Source organism: Varanus komodoensis, unplaced genomic scaffold (assembly GCF_004798865.1).
Source record: "Varanus komodoensis strain SLA01 unplaced genomic scaffold, ASM479886v1 scaffold116, whole genome shotgun sequence".
Classification (NCBI taxonomy): Eukaryota; Metazoa; Chordata; class Lepidosauria; order Squamata; family Varanidae; genus Varanus; species Varanus komodoensis.
The window spans coordinates 123624-143407 of NW_025335333.1; the positions used below are offsets into that span (position 1 = coordinate 123624).

General features: G+C 51.2%; 2 protein-coding genes and 1 long non-coding RNA gene across 5 annotated transcripts in view; 2 read left to right on the forward strand and 1 right to left on the reverse strand.

The window, feature by feature from the left end:
- Window positions 1–2147: 2147 nt before the first annotated feature.
- On the reverse strand, window positions 2148–2866 carry LOC123018814. Its single transcript, XR_006413823.1, has 2 exons — window positions 2697–2866; window positions 2148–2586 (listed from the first exon to the last, which is right to left on the reverse strand). It is a non-coding gene; the product is annotated as an uncharacterized LOC123018814 (long non-coding RNA).
- On the forward strand, window positions 2824–7275 carry CPLANE2 (ciliogenesis and planar polarity effector 2). 3 transcript variants are annotated; one of them, XM_044421209.1, is made up of 6 exons: window positions 2824–2838; window positions 3715–3837; window positions 4355–4507; window positions 4838–4962; window positions 5099–5235; window positions 6474–7275. In XM_044421209.1, exons 2-6 carry the CDS (start codon window positions 3732–3734, stop codon window positions 6739–6741), a joined length of 789 nt encoding a protein of 262 aa, XP_044277144.1. In that variant the 5' UTR covers window positions 2824–2838; window positions 3715–3731; the 3' UTR covers window positions 6742–7275. The 3 variants fall into 3 exon arrangements, with proteins under 3 accessions (XP_044277144.1, XP_044277141.1, XP_044277143.1); XM_044421206.1 differs by lacking the exon at window positions 2824–2838 and adding an exon at window positions 2952–3062; XM_044421208.1 differs by lacking the exon at window positions 2824–2838 and adding an exon at window positions 3099–3374 and having other exon boundaries at window positions 3711–3837.
- The window catches only part of LOC123018792 (anoctamin-7-like), a 19607-nt gene continuing 6637 nt past the window's right edge, over window positions 6815–19784 (forward strand). Inside the window, exons 1-18 of the mRNA XM_044421165.1 lie at window positions 6815–6879; window positions 8060–8383; window positions 9360–9471; window positions 11121–11305; window positions 11529–11636; window positions 11763–11899; window positions 12718–12775; window positions 12896–13006; window positions 13668–13833; window positions 14358–14448; window positions 14788–14884; window positions 15487–15630; window positions 16187–16324; window positions 16764–16862; window positions 17656–17758; window positions 18039–18150; window positions 18961–19018; window positions 19515–19612. Of these exons, the coding sequence (XP_044277100.1) occupies window positions 8255–8383; window positions 9360–9471; window positions 11121–11305; window positions 11529–11636; window positions 11763–11899; window positions 12718–12775; window positions 12896–13006; window positions 13668–13833; window positions 14358–14448; window positions 14788–14884; window positions 15487–15630; window positions 16187–16324; window positions 16764–16862; window positions 17656–17758; window positions 18039–18150; window positions 18961–19018; window positions 19515–19612 (1946 nt within the window). The 5' untranslated portion in view covers window positions 6815–6879; window positions 8060–8254. The remainder of the gene's footprint in view (window positions 6880–8059; window positions 8384–9359; window positions 9472–11120; window positions 11306–11528; window positions 11637–11762; window positions 11900–12717; window positions 12776–12895; window positions 13007–13667; window positions 13834–14357; window positions 14449–14787; window positions 14885–15486; window positions 15631–16186; window positions 16325–16763; window positions 16863–17655; window positions 17759–18038; window positions 18151–18960; window positions 19019–19514; window positions 19613–19784) is intronic.

Consider the following 19784-nt stretch of genomic DNA (forward strand, 5'->3'; position numbering starts at 1 on the left):
GCAACCTGTTTGAATGCTGCCACTTTGCACTGTGGACATTCTTGCTTCTTAAAGCCTTACTGTCTTTTAGCAAAAGTGGGGTGTGCCCCCTTCCTTTCTCCCCCACACTCAACCCAAACTAAAGGAGCTCTTGCCAAATTATTCCGCAGTGTTGTAGATGCAAAAAGCTTCGCTGAGCTTTCTGGACTGATGCTTGTGATTCCTGCAGGTTCCAGGAGCATTTTGAGGGTTCCTATCACTGCAATAATCCAGCAATGCCTTCTAAGCAACATTTTAAGTTTGGGGTCTCTTCCTTGCCCTCCCTCAAAACTTCTTGCCCTTCCATGGGAAAATGTGCCAGTGTGATGTGCTGGGGGGAAGGCGTGGGACAACCATTTCTAGTGAGTGCGGCATTGCCGGGCCTGCATCAACGGGTTCCCATCCACACCTGCACCTGAGATGTGCTCTGCAGAAGACCGGACCCGGCCCAAGAGCGCCCGCTGCATGTCACGCTCCTAAGGCCACCGGTTCAAGGAATGCATCACAAAGTGAATTCCTTTCTGTTCAGTGTGTGTGACTTCTGGACATATCAGTTGTTCTTTGTGCTGCTGCCACTTAATTTGATGTCTGCCTGTAGGGAGGTGGGAGAAGGATGTCCACAGCCCGCTGCACCCTCCACCTCATTCACTCGAGGCTATAAAAGGCATAGTCCATGTTGGTTGCACCTATTTTCCCCCACCCCGATTCTTCAGCCTTGCAGGACCATTTTCCTTTTCTAGCAGAAATGTGGATCTCCACTGCCTCGGCAGTTCCTTGTCCCCCCATGTGCCAAGCAGGATCCATATGCATCATGCTGAGCAGGCCTCCCACAAGCTGGGGCTAAGTGCAAGGTGTCTTCCCCTCATCAAGAAACATGAGTCAGGTGTGTGACCTGAATCCCACTCACCTGTCAAATTAGATTCATTCAAGTAAGGAATGGAAAAGTTGATGTCCTTGATATTAAAAAAAAACATTTAAAAAGACCTGTGTCAAGTTCTTTACCCTTTTTTCCATTCTTATTGTTATCCCACTATCGGATGGATTTTTAGCAATTTAACAAATAAAAAGAAAATGCAAAATGGATTTGCTTGCTGTGCTGGTGTGTGTTTAAAATGGTGGCCTGAGCACTCTACCCCCCCCTCCTTGTATTGGCCTGTATTAGCCAAAAGCCACAACAGGAACCTGTCTTTGGGTGGGGGCCAGAATGCCAGTTCTCTCCCAGCTAACCTTCTACGGGTACAGCTGAGTTTTGTTTTGCCACGTGGCAGACCATGTTTCTGAAATGGCAGCCTCTGCTGTTACTTTAATCCTGTAGGCCTCAAGTGTCTCAAGGTACTACCTTTGTAAGCTGCTACCCTGTCAAAGCAGGGGACCAGTTCCACGATATGTTACCTTACGCTTTACTGCATCACCTCTGTGCATGGCATTTTCCAAGTGCAAGAGGAATGGCCCCTGCGCTCCAAGCCTTACACACCCACACTCTGCACATGCTCAAAAGAATTGTAAATTTCAAGGCAATGTACAAAGCAACACAGAAAGCAACGAAATGATTCCAGATGAAAGTGAAAGAAAGTCCAAATGCAGGGCTGCAGCTAAACACGAGAAAGCAAAAAATTATGACTACAGAAGAATTATACAACTTAACTGCCAGTAATTTGAAATGGTGAAAGATTTTGCATACGTTGGCTCAGTCAATTCCAAGCAAGACTGCAGCCAAGAAAATGGAAGAAGGCTGGGACTTGGAAGAACAGCAATGAAGGAACTAGCAGAGATGATCAAGCGTAAGGATGCTTCAGTGGAGATCAAGACCAAGAGCAGCCACACTTCTGTATTCCCCGTCACTGTGTATGGGTGTGGATGCTGGGCAGTGTGTTCACTGTCCACCTATGCAACTAATTCTTGGGTGACCCTTCAACTCCAAGAAATATCTTGCACATAAGCAGCTGGTGGCAGACAAGATGACAAAATGGAATTGATAACAGTCTCCCTTTCTGGACATAACACTTCTAGCTCAGTGGGAGAAACTTTCATCCCCATCCCTTGGGTAGGAGCTGCTGCCTCGCCTGGACAACAAAGGTCCCCCATCCAAAAGAAAGATAGGAAGGGACAAGCAAACAGCAGACCCCTGGCACTTTCTAAGTAATATCTTGTGTATTGCAAAATATTTAACTTGGCTGAGTTCTAAAATAGTTAAAAGTCGCCCTGCTAATACAAGTCCCAGAGCAAATATTTCCATCATTCTCATACTGTTGGTTGGAGAAGGCTGTCTCTGGGGAAGATTCAGGACAGCCCAGAAATATGGTTCACTCTGAATATTGCAAGTTGTAGGTCAGGTTTGTATCCGCCCCTTGCAACAGCCCTGCAGGGTAGTCCAGGCAAGTTATGCAGGGCTGTACAGGAGGAGATGAAAGGGGGAGGCCAGCCAATTTCACCAGGTCTGCCAAAGAAACTTTAACCTCTTCCGCTTCCCTTTTTCCTCGTGAGTCGTGTCTTTTGTGATTGTAGACTGGCAACAGGGATTGTCTTGTTTCAGTGACTGCACTGAAGCGGCTCCATCACTTTTATTGGCTGAGGGGCAGAATAAAAAGAGTACAAATAAATATGTTTCTACATCCACTTACTGAGAGATACTTGGGGAGGAGACCGGAAGGGCAGCAACAAAAGCCCTTCAGCATTACTTGTTCTCTTCTCCATTTTGCAGGCTTCAGGCTGCACCAAGAAAGGAGCGCACGACGACCCTGTTTTCCCCAGCACGTGAACTGCCTTCCAGGCCTGCAGCCTCCCTCTGAAACAAGGGGACGCTCGCCTCTTTCTCTCCGCGTAAGGAGAGCGGAACGGCGGGGCGGGGGGGAGGCTTTCCAGGCTCGCTGATGTGCGAAGGGAGCCCTTCGGTTCAGGCTCCGGCGCGGCTCTGCGACACTTCCCGGCGCCCCCACCGCCTCCAGTCGCGGCACTCCACGCTCCGTCCCGCAGGCGAGACTGGACGCGGAAACGCGGCGGGGGAAGCGCTGAGCAGACGCGCACAGGACGGAAACGCCTCCCCGGTACGGCCGGCAGGAAGGGCGCGCTGTCTGCGAGACCCGGGCGAGCGGGAGGGATCTGCCGTGTGGAAGCGGGGCTGCTTGCCCGGGGCCAGGCGTGTTCCTGGAGGCCGAGGCGACGTCACAGGGCTTTACGGTGCCGCGAGTGCGGAGGGCCCGCATGCTGCTCCCCGGCGGGAGGGCTCCCAGGCGAACGCGTGCTGGGGGGCTACGGAGAGCGCCCCGCGCTTCCCCGCCTTCCAGCTGCTGGAGGGGAGATCCAGCCCGACTCGCCCGCCTCCCCAGCGGGAGGTGCCCGTCCTGGAAGAAAGCGTTCCAGAAAGGCAAGGGGGCCGCTGAGCGTGCGCAGGACGCGCTCCCACAACTTCCAGCCTCCGTGGCGTCAGGCAGGATCGGGAGCTTATCGGGCGCTTGGGCCCTTGTTCTACAGACACGAGCTGGAAGCGAAGCCCCCTCTCAGTCGTTTTATCCATGAATGAGCGTCTTAATTCCGGGACTTTGTATGCCGTCTCCTTGCACAGCTCTCCTCTGGGCGTTATGTGGCGTGTCCCTAATTTCCCTGTTTCTTCTTCTTTTCTTGCCCTGGGGGCTCCTCCCCTCCCTTGATCTCTCCTCCTCTGGCACACTTCACCTGCGTTGTTTCTCTCTGCATCAGCATCTAGGCGGCAGGCCATGATCGTACCTGCGGGATCCGTGCTTGTCCCTGACTGGCATAAGACCCAGGAGGGCAAGGGCTACTTTGGCACCCTCCTGCAGCGGAACCGGCGCAAATCCTTTGGTGAGAGGAAGCAGCCCCTTCCCCCCTTATTTTGGCAGCAGGAATGGGATGTGGGGCGCCCAAAGGGACTCCTGGTGCGCTAACAGCTTGGCAATTTCAGATGGGGGCTGGGGGAACCATTGGGTGGGGATATTAATGTATTTACCTATCTATCTGCTTGAGGGGTACCCTGCTTTTCTGGGAAGGGGTCCTCAAGGTGTCTAGCCATCATAGAAACCAAACATTTAAAACAAAAGCTAAATGGAGGAGCAAAGAATTTGGAAGGGTGGATATCAGACCACTGCTTTTAATTCCTAAAAGGTCAGAGGCTCTTCAGTCATGGACTTTCTGAGATGCACTGAGCTGGTACTCTTCACTCTGTAATGAGGGTTAGGGTTAGGCCTTCCATGCGTGCTCAGAGACCCTGCAACTTGCATTGCATCTTTCCTCTACATGGAAATTGACTTCGCTAGCAACATTTTCACATCAAGCCATGGCAAAGCAGGCCACTGTGAGCTAACGTGTGGGTCCTTGGCAGGGCTGATTGAGAGGCCAGTGCTGCCCCCACAAGAGGCTACCGATATTGCCAGCTACAAGATCTTCGTGTCGGGGAAGAGCGGTGTGGGGAAGACAGCCCTGGTGGCCAGGCTGGCCGGCCTGGAGATGCCCTGGGTGCATCACGAGACCACAGGTAATTACCAAGGGGGAGGGGCGGCTTCCGTTGCCTCCGAAGAGATCTGCATCGTCTCACAAAATTGGGGCTGGAGGGGAAGAAAGAGCAGGTGGTGTCTCTTGACCTCCGCAATCCAAGTTGTAAAATGAGACCATGACCCTTGCGGGGCTTTCGTAAGGAGGAACCAAGTAAAACCGGTAAAGTGCTTTGATGTGTGTATCTCCTCTCCTTTTCGTGTCTGTTGAGACCAGTATGGCAACTGCTGTCAGGTAAACTGCATCGCTGCAGGTCTGTCTCTGGGTTTGTGAGGCCCGTGGTTCTTTTCTAGCAGAAGCTCTTGTGTTCCAGGAATTCAGACAACCATTGTGTATTGGCCAGCTAAGCTCAGAGAGAGCGGCAGGGCCCTCTTCTTCAAGTTTTCTTTCTGGGACTGCGGAGAAGCCGTCCTCAAGAAATTTGATCACATCCTGCCAGTGAGTGCTGAGAGCGTTGTCGGGAGGGTCGGGCTTACCAGCTTTCTGACGTTCACAGCTGGTGGGGAGTTTATTTCCTGTCTGAGAGTGAGGCTGCGTTCCACTCAGGAGCTATTTTCCCTCTTGTCTCTTGCAGGCTTGCACCGAGAGAGTGGATGGCTTCCTATTCTTGTTCTCATTCACAGACCGTGCATCCTTTGAAGACCTGCCCAATCAAATCTGCCGTATTGCAGATGGAGCCAAGAATGCTGTCAAGATAGTGATAGGCACCAAATATCCTTGACAGTTTGTCACATGTGAACACTCTCATTCCAAGGACTCAAAAATAGTTTTAAAAGGGTGTTTCACGTCAGGAAGAAATCCGTGCACATCCATGCAAGTGCCTTAAACTTAGGACATTTATTCAATTTTTAAGAGACTATCTTCCCTGTGCTGAGATGGGTGTCACTCTACATATCCTCAGAGGCCCTTGTAGCTACTTAGCTCACTGTTTCTGCCCTTGCCTTTTTGAGATCAAATCAAACTCAAGGGAGCTTACTGATAAAAATAGAACTTGCAACAAACTTAAAAACCAAACAAAGCAAACAGCAGTCCAATAATAACTGTATCCTAAAAACCAAAGCAGCCACAGAAGCATGTTTATCAGAGGCTATAAGTAAACAAAAGTCCACCAGAAAGGAAGTCTTAAGCACCCATTTGAAAATGGGCAGAACACATGTTAGGCACAGTTTACGCATTTGGAAGTGGTGGCTGAAATGAGGACGCCTTCTTAAATTTGCTTTTTTAAAATCTCCTACTCCCTCTTACTATTATGGCAAACTGCTTTGGTTATTGTGGTATTAGAAAAGTGAGATAGGAATAATAGATACTGAATATCCTGGATATCCTTTTATGAGAACGGATCAGAGACAAATTATGCATCACAGTCAAACACACTTTCTAAAAGGTGTGTTTAAGCTGGTCATTTTGATTTTTATGAAGAAGGATCCGAAAAGTGGGGTGGTGGCAGCTTTCAACAGGAAACCGGGTGAAAGCCTTTTTCTGCATCATGAGCAAGTGCTGGATTGGGATCCACCGGCTACTTCAAACTAGAAATAGCCAGGTTAAACAAACGTTGACAATATATGTATTTGTTGTCATGTGTATAATGGCCCTAATGGAGGGTCAAAGAAGGATTTCGTTTTCATGTATTATTCCCCTGACACATTTCTATTACAATAGTAAACAAAATCTTTGGAGAAGAACTGGGCACAAAACCTGCTGCCAGCATACAATTGCTCAGCACTCAGGTGCCAGACTCCATGCTAACTCCGCTGCAACAAGAGTGGCACTGCTTCTCTCTGGAAATAATGGCCACGGTGATACTTGGCCTTCAGGGCAGGGTTGAAAGTGGCCAGTGGCCGTGGTGCCTTCCTGGGGTCCTGCAGGGAGAAGAAACGGCTGGGCCTGCTTTAGTGCTGAGGGTGGTGTTCTCTGAATGGCGCCCTGACTCCTTGACCAGTCTCCTCCAGGTTTGACCAGTTTGCCCACACGGATGTGACAGAGCACAACGTGGCAACTTTCCGCCATGCCTGGCGCTTGCCTGTTCTGCGAGCAAAAAGCATCAACACGCCACGAATGGGTGATGGACAAAGCCTGGATGGCTATGCCAGACTGTCTGATGTGGCCCATCTTCTGAACGGCCTGGCAGAACATCTCTGGCGGCAGGACCAGGCGGTGGCAGGACTCATCCCTCTGCCAGAAACTCCTGAAGTTTTGGAAGAGCCATCCCATTGCTGAAAGCATGAACTGGCACCCAAGCCTGGCAGTGACCCATTCTTGCAGGAGCCACTGAATGACATTCCAGACCTTGAAACCAAGTTTCCACTATGATGCCCAGGCACAGGGAGCTGCTGGCCCAGTGCCAACATGACCTAGGTAAATCTTCAAGCCAGAGCACAGCTAGGGCAAACTGGGCTGAGGCAGAGAGGCCACCTGGCTGGAAGGCAGCCCTCTAAGGCCCAGCAGTCCTTGCTCGATGCCCACGACACCAGCCCTGCTCTCTAAAGTAGCCATGGCCGGTATGGTTGCTGCCACATGCTTCAGAGTCGAAGCTCAGTTTGAAAAGGGGTGCAAGGAAGCCACCCTCTGGCTTTAAGCCAAAGGTGTGCCAAAGCAAGGATTGCTCCCTACCAGCATGAGAAGTGAGCAGGGGGGGTGGATTGTGCCCCCCACTGGGTAGGTTGCATTCATCCACCACCACCTCTGTATGGATTCATTGCCCTGTACATATCATGGCAGCCACTTTAATAAAGGTTTATCACTCACAGCTGAGAGGCCGTGTATGTTTAGCTATATCAGCACCCTACACAGTGATGCTTTGTAACTGATAAGGCAACTCCGGAGTGCCAGGGGCCAGCCTCTGTGGGGGTCAAGCGGCCTCAGGATGGGAATGTAAAGGAACCCCCAGAGACTGGAAAGGCCTGTCTACCTTGAAGCAGGTGTTTCTGCTGCTGCGGCACCTCCAGAATGCAGGTGACAGATGGCCCCAAGCAGACACGTATCAGAGACCGCAGCAGCATCTGCTGGCCCTGCCACTTAGGGGACAGGTGTTGCTTGTCACAGACCGTGTCCCCAGCTCACTTCCATGCAGCCTGATCTGTCCTCCCAGTATGAATTTAGAGTCATCCTTGAAGGCTCCAAGTGGGTGGAAAAAATTAGAACAGGGTGTTACAGAAGCCCATTCACATGAATACCTCCCCTCCATGGCCTGCCTGCCGAATTTGTAAGGAAGATCCAAACAGCTTGATCTTTAAGGCCCCCACCTGTCCCTGCCTCTGCAGCTCGCTGATCACGCGCTGATCCCAGGAAGTCGTGCTTCCAGCCCACTTCTTCCCATTCCCTCCTCCTGGAGCCTGCAATGGGCTGCTGCTGCTGCTCTTCCTTCTCCTCCCGCCAGTCTCCATGGCTACGCAGCCAGCCAGTGCAGAGACCTGCAGAGGGGGGTGCCTGCCAGCTCCAGATCCCACAGCCGCGCCTTTTCCCAGGCGCTCTGGCAGGTCTCCTCTTGGCTGCTCTCTCACAGTTCACTCCTCCTCCTTTTCTACTATGGAGCCAGAGATGCTACCCAGCCAAGGGGATGGAGGATTCCAGGAGCAGGGATGAGCTGGAGAAAGGAGGCAGTGGCGGGAGGGGGTCTCTCTGCCCTGGCGTCCTCCCCACCCTTTCCCTGAGGACTTCTTCTGGAGCGCAGCGCCTGGCGCCCAACACGATCATGAAGGGATCCTGGTCCTGAGATCTGCCGCAAAGCACTATGATCCGCAAGAAGGGAACTGGGCATTTTGCTCCGGACAACGGATTGCTCCTTCGCACAGAGAAAAGTCCCTCGGGCCTCCTTGGTGACATAAGTACCCTGCCAAATGGAGGGGGCATGGACAGCTTTGTAAGTATAGAAGGGGCAAGGAACGGGCACTGAATTTCAGGGAGGAGAACTGCTGGGGCTCAAGCCTCCTGGGGCCTCCTGCTGGGAAGGCTCTTCCTTGGGTGTGTCTGAGGCTGAATGGTCACTGAGCAGCAAGGAAGCGATGCATCTGCATCTGCGTCCATTCGGAGGGACACCTGTCACGCAGCCTTCCCTCACCTGGGGCCCTCCAAATATGTTAGACTACGATTCCCATAATCACATTGCTCACCGGGGAATTGTGGGAACTGCTCTCCAGCACATCTGGGGGGCACCTGCTTGGGGAAGGCTTTTCCAACATGCCCTCTACAGCAAAGGCCTGGAATTGCAACTCTCTGGGAGCGTCTGAAGAAACAGCAGGAAAATGCCCTTCAAAGCACCCCCAGTGCCCTCCAAGGGGCAGAAGCCACTAACCACCCTCTTGGGGCACTCTGCCGGCAGGGGGCTTGTGGCGTTGTGCCGAACACAGAGGAAAGCAGGAGGAGATTTCAGCTTGCAACAAATCACCCCTCAGGAATAGTGCAGCTGGCCATAACTCAGCCCTGGGTGGGGAGACAGAGGGAAGGCAAATCTTTTCCGTATCCACTAGTCTAGGGGCAGCAGCCCACCCCTTGTGGCAGGCAGCCTGGTCACCACGAAGCAGGAGTCTTAGCTCAGCAATGGGAACCCACCAGCCCACACTGCACAGGCTGGCTGACTCCTCGTCCTAGGGCCTGTCTGCTCGCAAGGAGCTAAATGCAAGGTGCAGGAAAGGAGCCAGTTGGGGTACTTGCAACTCTGACTCTACAGCCACAGGGGCATTTATGTTGGAGGTGGGGAATTTTCCGTTGTCTTCTGGACAGACAGTGAGCTACTTCATTGAAGTACCCCTTGGTGATGCCCCCTCCTGGCCTGTTTCTCAGAAACAGGTTGGGCCACACAGTGTGGTCCCCCCACACCATTCCATTTCTGTTTACAGGATACAGATGATGATGATGATGACAACCCCATTTGTGTTTATGGCAATGATGGCTTTGATGACACAAGTGCTGCCAGTGGTAACTACTTCAAAGATGGGAGAAACAAGATCGGTGAGTATTTCATCTCTGCTTCCTTTTCTTGCTGTTATTCTGCCAGAGTGACTTAATTTCTTTGCAGATGATAACTTTGCAGGCACTGAGCTCCACAAAATAAGAGTTTGCTTTCCAAAGAGCACTTCATTAAGGTGGCCAGGTAAATCTTTACAGCCACAGCAGGAGAAAACTTTTTTTTCTGATTAATGGTGACCCAGTGAATTAACGTACTCCAAAATCTCCTGTCCTTCATAGTCCTGCTCAGCTCTTGTAAACTCAAGGCTGTGACATCCATTATGAAACCGATCCATCCCAGAGCCAGTCTTCCCATTCTTCTTCTGCCTTCGACTTTCCTAGCATTATTGTTTCCGTTGCCTTCTCATGATGTACCCAAAGTATCACAGTTTCAATTCTGCCATCTTTGCTTCCAGGGAAAGTTCCAGTTTGATTGGATCCAGGCCCCCCTTGTGCCCCTTTCACAAAGCTCTCCTGCAGCACCATGTCCCAAACACATCCATCTTCTTCCTGTCAGCTTCTTCACTTTCCAGCTTTCAAACCCTTACATAGTGATTGGGAATACAATAGTGTGGAAGATCCTGGCTTTGGTCTTGAGTGAAAAATTCTTACATTTGACAATCTTTACTTGCTCTTTCATTGTTGCCCTTCCAATTTCTTAGCCATAGTCTCCCTTTGAATTTTATTGTATTTATTTTTATTTATTTAAAACATTTCTATCCCATCTTTATCCAAGTGGGTCTCAAGATGGCTTACAACTAGAACTGATGCTTGAACCAAAGTATGCAAAATATTTCATAATTTCTATTTCTCCATTGCTAATATGAAAACTGTGTAATGCTTCTGTAGTCGTGATTTCTGTTTCCTTAATGTTCAGCTGCAGTCCTACTTTTGCATTTCTTCTTTCACTTCATCAGTCATCATTTCAATTGATTGCTGTTTTCTACCAGTAAGATGGTATCATCTGCATATCTTAAATTATTGATCTATCTTCCACCAATGTTCACTCCTCCTTCCTCTGATCCCAATTACAACTTTCCTTATTGTATGTACTGTGTACTAATAGAGCAGATAAGGGGATAAAATACACCCTTCTCTGATGCCTTTGCCTGTGAGAAGGCATTCTGTTTCTCCATGTACTCTCCCAACAGTAGTTTCTTGTCCATGAACAGGTTTACGTAACAGAACAACCAAGTGCCGAGACTTATCCCTTTCTTTTTGAATCATCTGTACCTTCTCATGATCTACACAGTCAAATGCTTTGCTATACCTTTTAAAGCACAGAGTGACTTTCTTCCTTGGGTATGCTCTATTAGCCAGTGTATATTTCTGATACAATCATGAGTACTCTTCCTTTTCTCTTCTGCTGATGCTACCGTTCTTCCTTAATGGTGTGGATGCAACTTAGCATGGCATCGCAGTTTGGCCCTTCCCTGTGGATGAACTAGCTAGGAGACCAGCCTAGCTCCTCTGACCCTCTCAAACCCTGCTGCCATGTGAACGTGTGCATCCCAGAGGGGATAACAGCACAGTAATCCACTACTTCAGAAACGATGCAGATCTGGCAGTGCTGCTGCTACAGAGGTTCTGATGTCGCATATGCTTTAACTTTGGGCCATTTGCCTTCTTGCCCATTTCTGCTTTGGTTGCAGACTTTGTGCTTGTTTGGGAAGAGAAGTTACGCCCCTCAAAAAAGAGGAGAAGCAAGCAGCCACACCATGACAGAGACAGGGCAGCAAGCCGGGCAGGTGGCTGGGAACAGGTCCAAAGGCAACGTGAGAGATGGAAGAGAAAGTTCCTCAAGAACCTACAGAATGCAGGACTCTTGATGGAGAAAGTGAGTACTGGGGGCTTTGCTTGGAGAGGCCAGTGGTGAGGGGAGACCTTGTCCTCCAATGAGCTGGTTGTGAACTTGGTCTGGTTGCAGGGTGGCCTATCACACAAGCCGTGAACCAGTGACTGTGTTCTCACTATCCATGTGGGGAAGAGGGTTGACTGGGTTGTTGCCAGAGGCCCCTCAATGCCATGCCATCCTTGGCTCACACACTTTCTCTTTCCAGGAGGAGACCCTGAGTGAGCACAAGAGCATTCACTACTTGAAGCTGAGTGCTCCCTGGGAAGTGCTGGTGTATTATGCGGAAGAGCTCTGCATGCGGGCACCTCTCCAGGTGAGCACCTGGCTGGCTTCCACCTGTACTGGGAAGGGACACTTGGGGATGGATGCTGGTCTTTGGCCTCCTGGCTCTCTTCTCTTGACCAGTTCCTGCTGGCATCTTCCTGTGCTCCCTGCTTAGGCCCATCCCAATCCAGACAGGAACAGCTCAGCAGACTTGCTCCGCAAGCTACACATCCCCAACGTTATGGACCAGAGGGTGCCCAAGAAACCTGTGGACTACTACACCTGTGCCTTTCGCAAGTCAAAGCTTGACAGGTGAGTGAGGACAAACGGGGGGCGGGATCCCTGCCCGTCCGGGGTGCACTCTCCTTCAGGTGGAGGGAGCTGTGTCCCTTCTGCTTGTCATACAGCTACAGCTGCAAATCCTTTAGTCCAGGAGCACCTTTTCTGGCCTAAGAGCCAATTGCCACTTTAGTGGTCCTGTTAGGATTGCATTCCAGGCGTGAGGGGAGGGCAGGGCTAGAGGCAACAGGCGGGGCCAGAATGACAAAGGCCAGCAGCCACTGTAGCCAAAGCTCTTGCTGCCAGGAGGTACGCCTTCAGGGAGGAGTTCCAACCTTTTAGCAGTGAAACTGCTCAGAAGCCATGAGATCACTGAATGATCAATAGAAGGAGCAGAGCAGGGCCAGAGATGCCTTTTTTGTTGTGCTTTGGGATGTTCCAAGTGTTTCACTTATGTTCTTTGGTTGTGATCTTCGCTGCAGCACTGCTGTGCAGGCCAGTATTCTTTTGCTAGGCTGTTGGCAGAAGAGTTGGCACAAAGAGTTCATGGCTGCTCTAGGGCTAGCAGGAAACATCCCCCTCAGAAGATTTAAGGCTGGAAGCGGATGGCTGCTGCAGGGCAGGGTCTGTCCTGTTCATGTCTTCTCATCCCACTGCAACCTATGCTCATACAGTTTTGGCAGTGTTCTAATTATTTCCGAAACCTATTTGGCCAGAGATGACAATAGGGTAAAACCAAAGCCCAGCAATATACTTCCATAACTCAAAAATCTTTCCTAGGCCACATTCAGCTCTCTTAAAAGTGTATGTCCATCTTTCATTTGAAATGCTTGCCTTTCTTTCGTTCTCAGGTTCCTGGGTAGTGATGCACGAGACTCTTACTTCACCAACACACAAAGGCATCGCATTGTGAGTGCTCCGGGGGGGGTGGGGGGAGGCCCAACCCTAACTGTCACCACCCCTGCTGGCTCCCTGTTTGCTTCCCAAGTGCAGCTGCCATCTTCCTCAGCCATCCCTCCTTTCTGACAGGTGTACGAGATCTTGGCTCAGACCATCTACGGGAAGCGGAAGCATGCTGAAATTGGGATTGACCGACTGCTGAATGAGGGCGTGTATTCTGCAGCCTTCCCACTGCATGAGGTCAGGGGTCAGGGGGGCTCTGATGGAGAGGGCAGAGGAGAGGTGCCAAGAAGCCCGTCATTCACGCGTGTGTCAGTGCTGTTTCTGGCACTGAGGAGGGACTGTGGCTCAGGGACAAAGCCCCTGCTTTGTAAGTAGAAGGCTGCAGGTTCAACATCCCCCAGCATCTTCAGTGGGAAATGCCCATGCCGGAAACCTTGGAAAGATGCCACTGCCAGTCAGCCTCAACAGAGCTGGGCACAATGGACCAAGCAGGACCTGTCGGTGTCAGGCAGATGCCTCAGTTCTGATGTGAAAAGGGGGCACTCTCTACATGCTCCAAGGCTCTCTTCTGCTTCTGATCATTGTAATTTCATGTTCTATCAGGTGAAATGCCAAACAGCATTTGGTGGATGTTCAGAATATATTGCACCAGACCTCGACTGATGTGATCTGTTTGTAATATCCTCCCAAATTGTGGTGTAGAAGGTATTTTTCTTTGGAGAGTAAACAAGATAGGCAAAGCTCCAACAAAGCTCCATTGTCCTTCTTGGGGTGCGCCTCTCAGCCACTTGGAGTCATCTGCCAGGGAGAGTTCAGCTCCAATCTGACCTTGTGTCCCTACCGTGGGTGACAAGGGTGCTGGTCTGCTTATCCATTGCCTGTCCTCCTCTTCCTGCAGGGCCCCTTTGAGCTGCCCAACTATGAGGTGCTGGATGACGTGCTGAACCCCCGGCAGATCCTGTTCCGCTTCTGGGCCCAGTGGCGATGCTGGTACAAATATCAGCCCCTGGACCACATCCGGGAGTATTTTGGAGAGAAAGTGGCCATCTACTTTGCCTGGCTGGGTAAGCTGCCCCCTACTGGGCATACTACTTTCCCCAGTTCCCGTGGGCACGGGCCCTCCTGTCTTAGCTGCGCTGGTGGTTTTGTTGTTGTGTTGAGCAAACCTGGCACTGAGCAACTTCAACCTCTCTAAGGTCCAATCTCAGGCAAACTGTTTTAGACTGCTGTTCCTATCAGCCCCAGCCAGGATGGCCAGAACATCTGGAGGACATGAGGTGGTGTGAGGGGCACACGCACCTCAGAGTGTCTAGTGGCAGACTATCATGCCGGTACATACTCAGAGTCTCCCTCCTCATGCTTTGAAGGCCTGGCTTGAACAAAGCCCTGCTTTCTGCATGTGCTTCTCTGAAATGGCTTCTCATCATCTGAGCTGCTGACCCTGGTGGTCAAGAGAGATTCTGTCTACACCTGGGTCAGAGCATGACAGAGAATGATGGAAGTGGATCCTGGGAGAAAGGAGGGAGGGAAAAGGTGCGGGGCTGCGTACTGCTTACAGGCCCTGCCTTCCTTGTGTCGTCCCTCACAGGCTTCTACACAGCTTGGCTGCTCCCGGCTGCAGCTGTTGGCACATTTGTCTTCCTGGCCGGCCTCTTCACTATGGGGACAGACATGCCCGCGTGAGTGTAGCTGGCAGGCAGGGGCCAGGCAGCCAGGGGGCAGGCCAGTGCCTGGGGAGAGGAGTTCTAGGACATCCCTGGACTTCCCTTCAAGCCCCCTTCTGTTCCTGCTCTCTTGCATAACGCCAAGGAGTGCAGGGCAGGGGCTGGAGGGACCCTCCTTGCCTTGCGTCCTCCTCTTACATCCAACACAGCAACATCAAATTCAAGCAGTGGGCAGAGACAGAAGCTGTTTAAGGGGTGCCAACATGGACTGAAGCCCATGTGGCACAGCCTTTAGATGCTCCCAGTAGGGTGGCCTCTCCATTGACATCTACTCCTTCCCTCTTCTCTGACCAGGCAAGAAATCTGCGACAGTGGGGTGCAGTACCTCATGTGCCCCCTCTGCGACACCTGTGGCAACTGGAACCTCTCTGAGATCTGCTCCATGGTGAAGGTGAAAAGCATTTTTAGGATAAGGGAGAAGAGGGGTGCAGTGACGCCACAGAGCCTAGAGCATACTGGAGATTGTAGTCCAGCAGATTGGGAAGGCTATTGTAGAGAGTAAAGGAAGGGAGGCTGATACAGCAAGAGCTGTTGTAGGTTCGGGTCCCGGCCTTGCTGCAGTCACAGTCAGTGCAGGGTGTTTACAAACGTTTCATTCATCATTTTTTTGTTCAAGATTTTGAACGTTCCTGAAACCAGAATTTGGGTGGATTTAAATTGACTGGAGCAATTTTGGGAGAAATTTGTGCAACCAGTCATTAATGCTGTTGACTTGATGCATTTCTAGACTCTTCTTTCAATGAAAGCATCTCTAAATCTGTGTTTAACTTGTACACCCGGCTCTGCTTGGTAGATTTGGGGGTTCCAGTAAAAATTAACTCAGACTTCGAAGCATAAGGTCAGCTGACTCATCAGGAGGAGCGTGGGTTACTTCGCGAGTGCTAATGCCTTTTCGCATGTCTGTTGGCCTCGCCAGAGCTGTGAGGGGAAGAGGCGCGTTGCCCCAGCAGCCGGCCTCTTTCCCACTTCTGTTCCTGTCGCCCCACCCCACAGGTGGGATACCTCTTTGACCATCCAGGGACTGTCTTCTTCAGCATCTTTATGTCCTTCTGGGCTGTGAGCTTCCTGGAGTACTGGAAGCGGAAAAATGCCACACTGGCCCACCACTGGGACTGCATGGATTTCCAAGAGGAGGAGGCAAGTGGAGGTTGAATCGAGCCCTCCTGGCATCCCCGGCCTCACTTAACCCTTTTGGAGGCGTTAGGAGGGCCACCAAGACAGCCCGGCCAGCCACTGCAACTCTGTGTGGGACTGAACACGTGGGCACTGAGCACTCCCACCAGTCATGTGTTGGGGGAAGTGAGCAGAGCTTCCACGGCTGTTCCTGAGGCCCTGGTGGTTTCTTTTCCCTCTCCCTTGGTTAGGCCACTGCTTCCAGGTTCTGCCGACAGAAAAGGCCAGTGAAAGCTGAGTCACGCAAACAAAACAAAGACACCCCTTAGTAGTTGATCAGCATTCCCAGGGTGACTCAAATATTTACTAACTGAAGAAAGCAATACAAGTGCACAACACAAGCTACATTAGTCTAAAAATCCTAAAGCAGCAGTGCAGCAATGCAAGATGGGTGTTACAATCCTGAATATGTTTATTCAGAGGCCAATTCTCCTTAATCTAGTGGGGTGGCTCTCTGTTTGGGATCACAGCACCGTGCCTCAAGGAGCCATTGCCTCCCCTCTCTCTTGCCATCTTCCAGGAGCGGCCCCGGCCTGAGTTTGCTGCCCGGGCTCCTTGCATGGAGCAGAACCCTGTCACTGGGCTGAAAGAGCCCCATTTCCCTGAGCGTGACCGGCTCTCACGCATCCTGACTGGATCCATGGCCATCATCATCATGGTGAGATGGCTCCACACACTTGCCCAGACAAGGCTCTACGGGCGGAGCTATCCCTGTGTAATGTGCCCAAGCCCCTCCATCTCTTTTATCCTCAAATGGTGCCCAAGCCGGAGGTTTTGCCTGCATGGAGTCTATTAATTGCACCTGTGTTCACGTCATGCAGGGAGTGTGTTTTCTGTATCCCTCCTGGAAAGAATGCCTCCAAGAACATGGAAACTAAGGAACTGGTGCTTGGGTGTTCTTGTTTTTGCCCCCTCCTCCCTCCCCATTGTGTGTCCTTTTGTGTTGTATTCTCTTGGCTCTAACCCTGGGGCACAACCTTTCTTACCCATCTTCGCAAAGCACTCTGGGATTTTTCTTGGGTGGGGGAGGGGTAAAGATACAAATAAGCAAACCAGCACTGCCACCCCCACAATGTTTTGGGTATCTCCCTGCTCAGCTCTGTGTGGTGATGATCTTCCTGGTGTCGGTGATCATGTACCGTGGGATTGTCAGCACCATGATGTACCACACGGGGAATACCGTCCTGATGACCCAGGTGAGAGGGCGGCAACCTCGGTGCAGCAACCTGAGGAAAGCGTGCCGCTGCCATGGCCCCCCGCATGTTCCATGTTCCATGGGCAGAGACTGTCCTCTTGCAGTCTGTGAGATGAGGGAGCCCTAAAAAACATTGCTAGACATTGCGGGCTTCTTTTTCCTTCCTTCTCACACCATGGCCAATGGTCATTAAGAGAACACAATATCGAGCAATCGCGACTTTAGTGACAAAAGCAGAGAACTGGTTGAAACTGTGTAATGAATTTTACACATCTGGTTTCTATTAGTGAGGGACCCTCGCCAGTCTGTCGCAGCAAAAACAACAAAGACTCCCGAAGCATATTATACTGGCAGACAGTTTCATGGACCTGCATCTGATAAAATAGACCATGGTCCATGAAAACCACTGGACCTGCTGGCATTGAATGATGACATTGCAGCAGGATGCGTCTGGGGGTGGGTTGGGGCTGGGCTGGGGCAAAGAGGCTTCTGCCAGAATAATTAAGTTAGTCTTCACAGCGCCACAAAATTCTTGGTGGATTTGACTCCTTGTGTTTTATGGACTTGCTTGTTTTGCATTCAGGTACAATGCCAGCCCTCAAATACCATCTTCAGGGGGACAAATGCATCCAGACTCAGACTTTCTGGCTGGGGGCCTGCTGGGGTCTCCATTGGGGGAGTTTAAACAACTCCAATGGAAAATGAACCCCTCCCTGTTAGGTTCTGTGGAGGGAGGTGGCTTTGGACAGGTCAGGGGGCGACTACAGCCATATCTTTCCTTCTGTGTCCTACAGGCAGGAAACATCGCCAACATCAGCAGCTCCATGGTCAACCTGGCACTCATTCTCCTCATGAGCCAAGTCTATACCTCTCTGGCTGAGAAGCTCACCAAGTGGGGTGAGTCTGAGACCCGCCCCTTTCCCTCCTGGCTGCCAGTGGTTACCTCCCCTTCCTGTGCTGAACGCCTGAGCCTGAGTCACTGGCCTCCTTGGTGATGGACAAGATGGTTAAAGCTGTCCTCTGGGAACATCTCCAAGCTTTGGGACTGCAGGTGGGCTTTTACCCGCACCATCGCAAAAATGGCCCTCTTGTGCCTCCAAGCTTCAGCAACTGGCACATTCCTCACTGCTTGCACACACACACAGACCAAGCCACCCCACTTGTGCTACCTTTGCAGAGATGCACCGGACTCAGACACAGCATGAAGATGCCTTCACCTTCAAAGTCTTCATCTTCCAGTTCGTTAATTTCTACTCCTCCCCTTTCTATGTGGCTTTCTTCAAAGGCAGGTATGAGACACAGCAGTGATGAGGAAGGAAAAATTTGGGAGACAGAGATGGAAAGGGTACATTACTGAAGAAGTAGCCCATCCCGCAGGGGCTCAGGCTGGGCCCCAGCCAGCAGAACAGATTCCCAGCTGGAAAAACTTCATGGCAAGAGGAGACTGGCCTGGTCCAACTGGTCCCACACATTTGCTTTTTTATTTCCTTTTAATCCTCCTGTCTCATGTCTTGAGCTGCAAGGCTGAGGGAGGGACAGTATTATTCCAAATCTTTGTATGTCACTGTGGGAGCCTGTTACAACTGAACAGCAGGGTAAGGATGCCATAAATATGTAATGAAAGAGATACCACTTGCTTCTGGGTGCTCCATAGCTGCTGAAGAGGCAAAGTGCAAACCTGGGGGATGTCTCTCCTCTCTCACGGCTTTCTGAAAGTTGTTTCCTTGACCTTATGCTGGCCAGGATTCTACCACTCCTTCACTACAACTATGCAGAGGTGCAAGCAACCGGTGCCAAACACAGCCCAGTCCCTGCGTCAGCAGAGGCTTTGGCTGTTCATGTTCCATTGTTCAGCCCGTCCTCTTAGAATTAGTGTGCCAAATTCTTCCTCAACATTATAGTTCCCTTCTATAGTTCCCTTCTGAGTCCCTCCACAGCTTTCTGACCTCCCAGCCTCCTCTGGGAATTGCTGGCTCCTCAGACTGGGCTTGAACCTCTGATGGCAGAGCCCAGGTCATCACCGCAGAAACCCCACTCTCGAGGTTCGCTTTGCACGTCCCGATGCAGGTGGCCATGCCAGATGCCTCTCTTTGTCTCAGCAGGTTTGTGGGCTATCCTGGTCAATATGGAAAACTCCTGGGCATGAGGAACGAAGATGTAAGTACTGAGGCACAGGAGAGCCATTGTCCCTGGGCCCTGCCTTCCAGGGAGTGGGGAGCCAGCTTCATTTGTCTCTTTCTGGGCATTGCCAGTTTGGATGCTTAAAGCTGGAACAAGATGAGAATTTCCCAGAGTCTGGGAGAGACATGACTTCCCATGGTGCACATATGCATTTTGTCTTTATCCCGCTGTCAATGCCAGTCAAGCAGGTTATACAGGTTTTTCAAACATTGCTGAAGAAAGCCTGTCATGCCTGTTTAACCAAGGACAAAAGAGGGACAAATGGGCCTGCCAGGAGCAGCACTTCCTTCTGCCAAACACCTTTGAAGGCATGCAAATGAGTTTTCTTTGCCCGTGTGAAGTTCTCTGCCGAGGCCCTGATTCCGAGGCAGGGCAGGGGCACCTCTTGGCCTTCAGAAGCACAGCCCCAGCATCACAGAAAGCTCTCCGTGGCTGTGAGGTGCCCACTGGTCCTCTTCTTCTCACCCCGTAGTGTGGTCCTGGTGGATGCCTCATTGAACTGGCCCAGCAACTTTTCATCATCATGGTTGGCAAGCAGATTGTCAGCAATATCCAAGAGTTCCTTGTGCCGTGAGTGGAGAGGGTGATGGGAGGGGGCCCTCCACACATGCCCTTCCTTTTAATTTTGACCACTGGACAGATGGGCAGTTGCCTATGTTAAAAGGGCTCCAGAGTGTCTCACAATGCATTTCTCCACCCAAAGTCTGTAAGATCCTTTGCTTTTCACCTGTTTCTTCCCCTG

Coding starts and splice junctions, on each gene's coding strand:
- CPLANE2 (XM_044421209.1), top strand. CDS start 3,732: ATGATCGTACCTGCGGGATCCGTGCTTGTCCCTGACTGGCATAAGACC. Junction 3,838..4,354: donor GAACCGGCGCAAATCCTTTG/GTGAGAGGAAGC, acceptor GGTCCTTGGCAG/GGCTGATTGAGAGGCCAGTG. Junction 4,963..5,098: donor AATTTGATCACATCCTGCCA/GTGAGTGCTGAG, acceptor TGTCTCTTGCAG/GCTTGCACCGAGAGAGTGGA.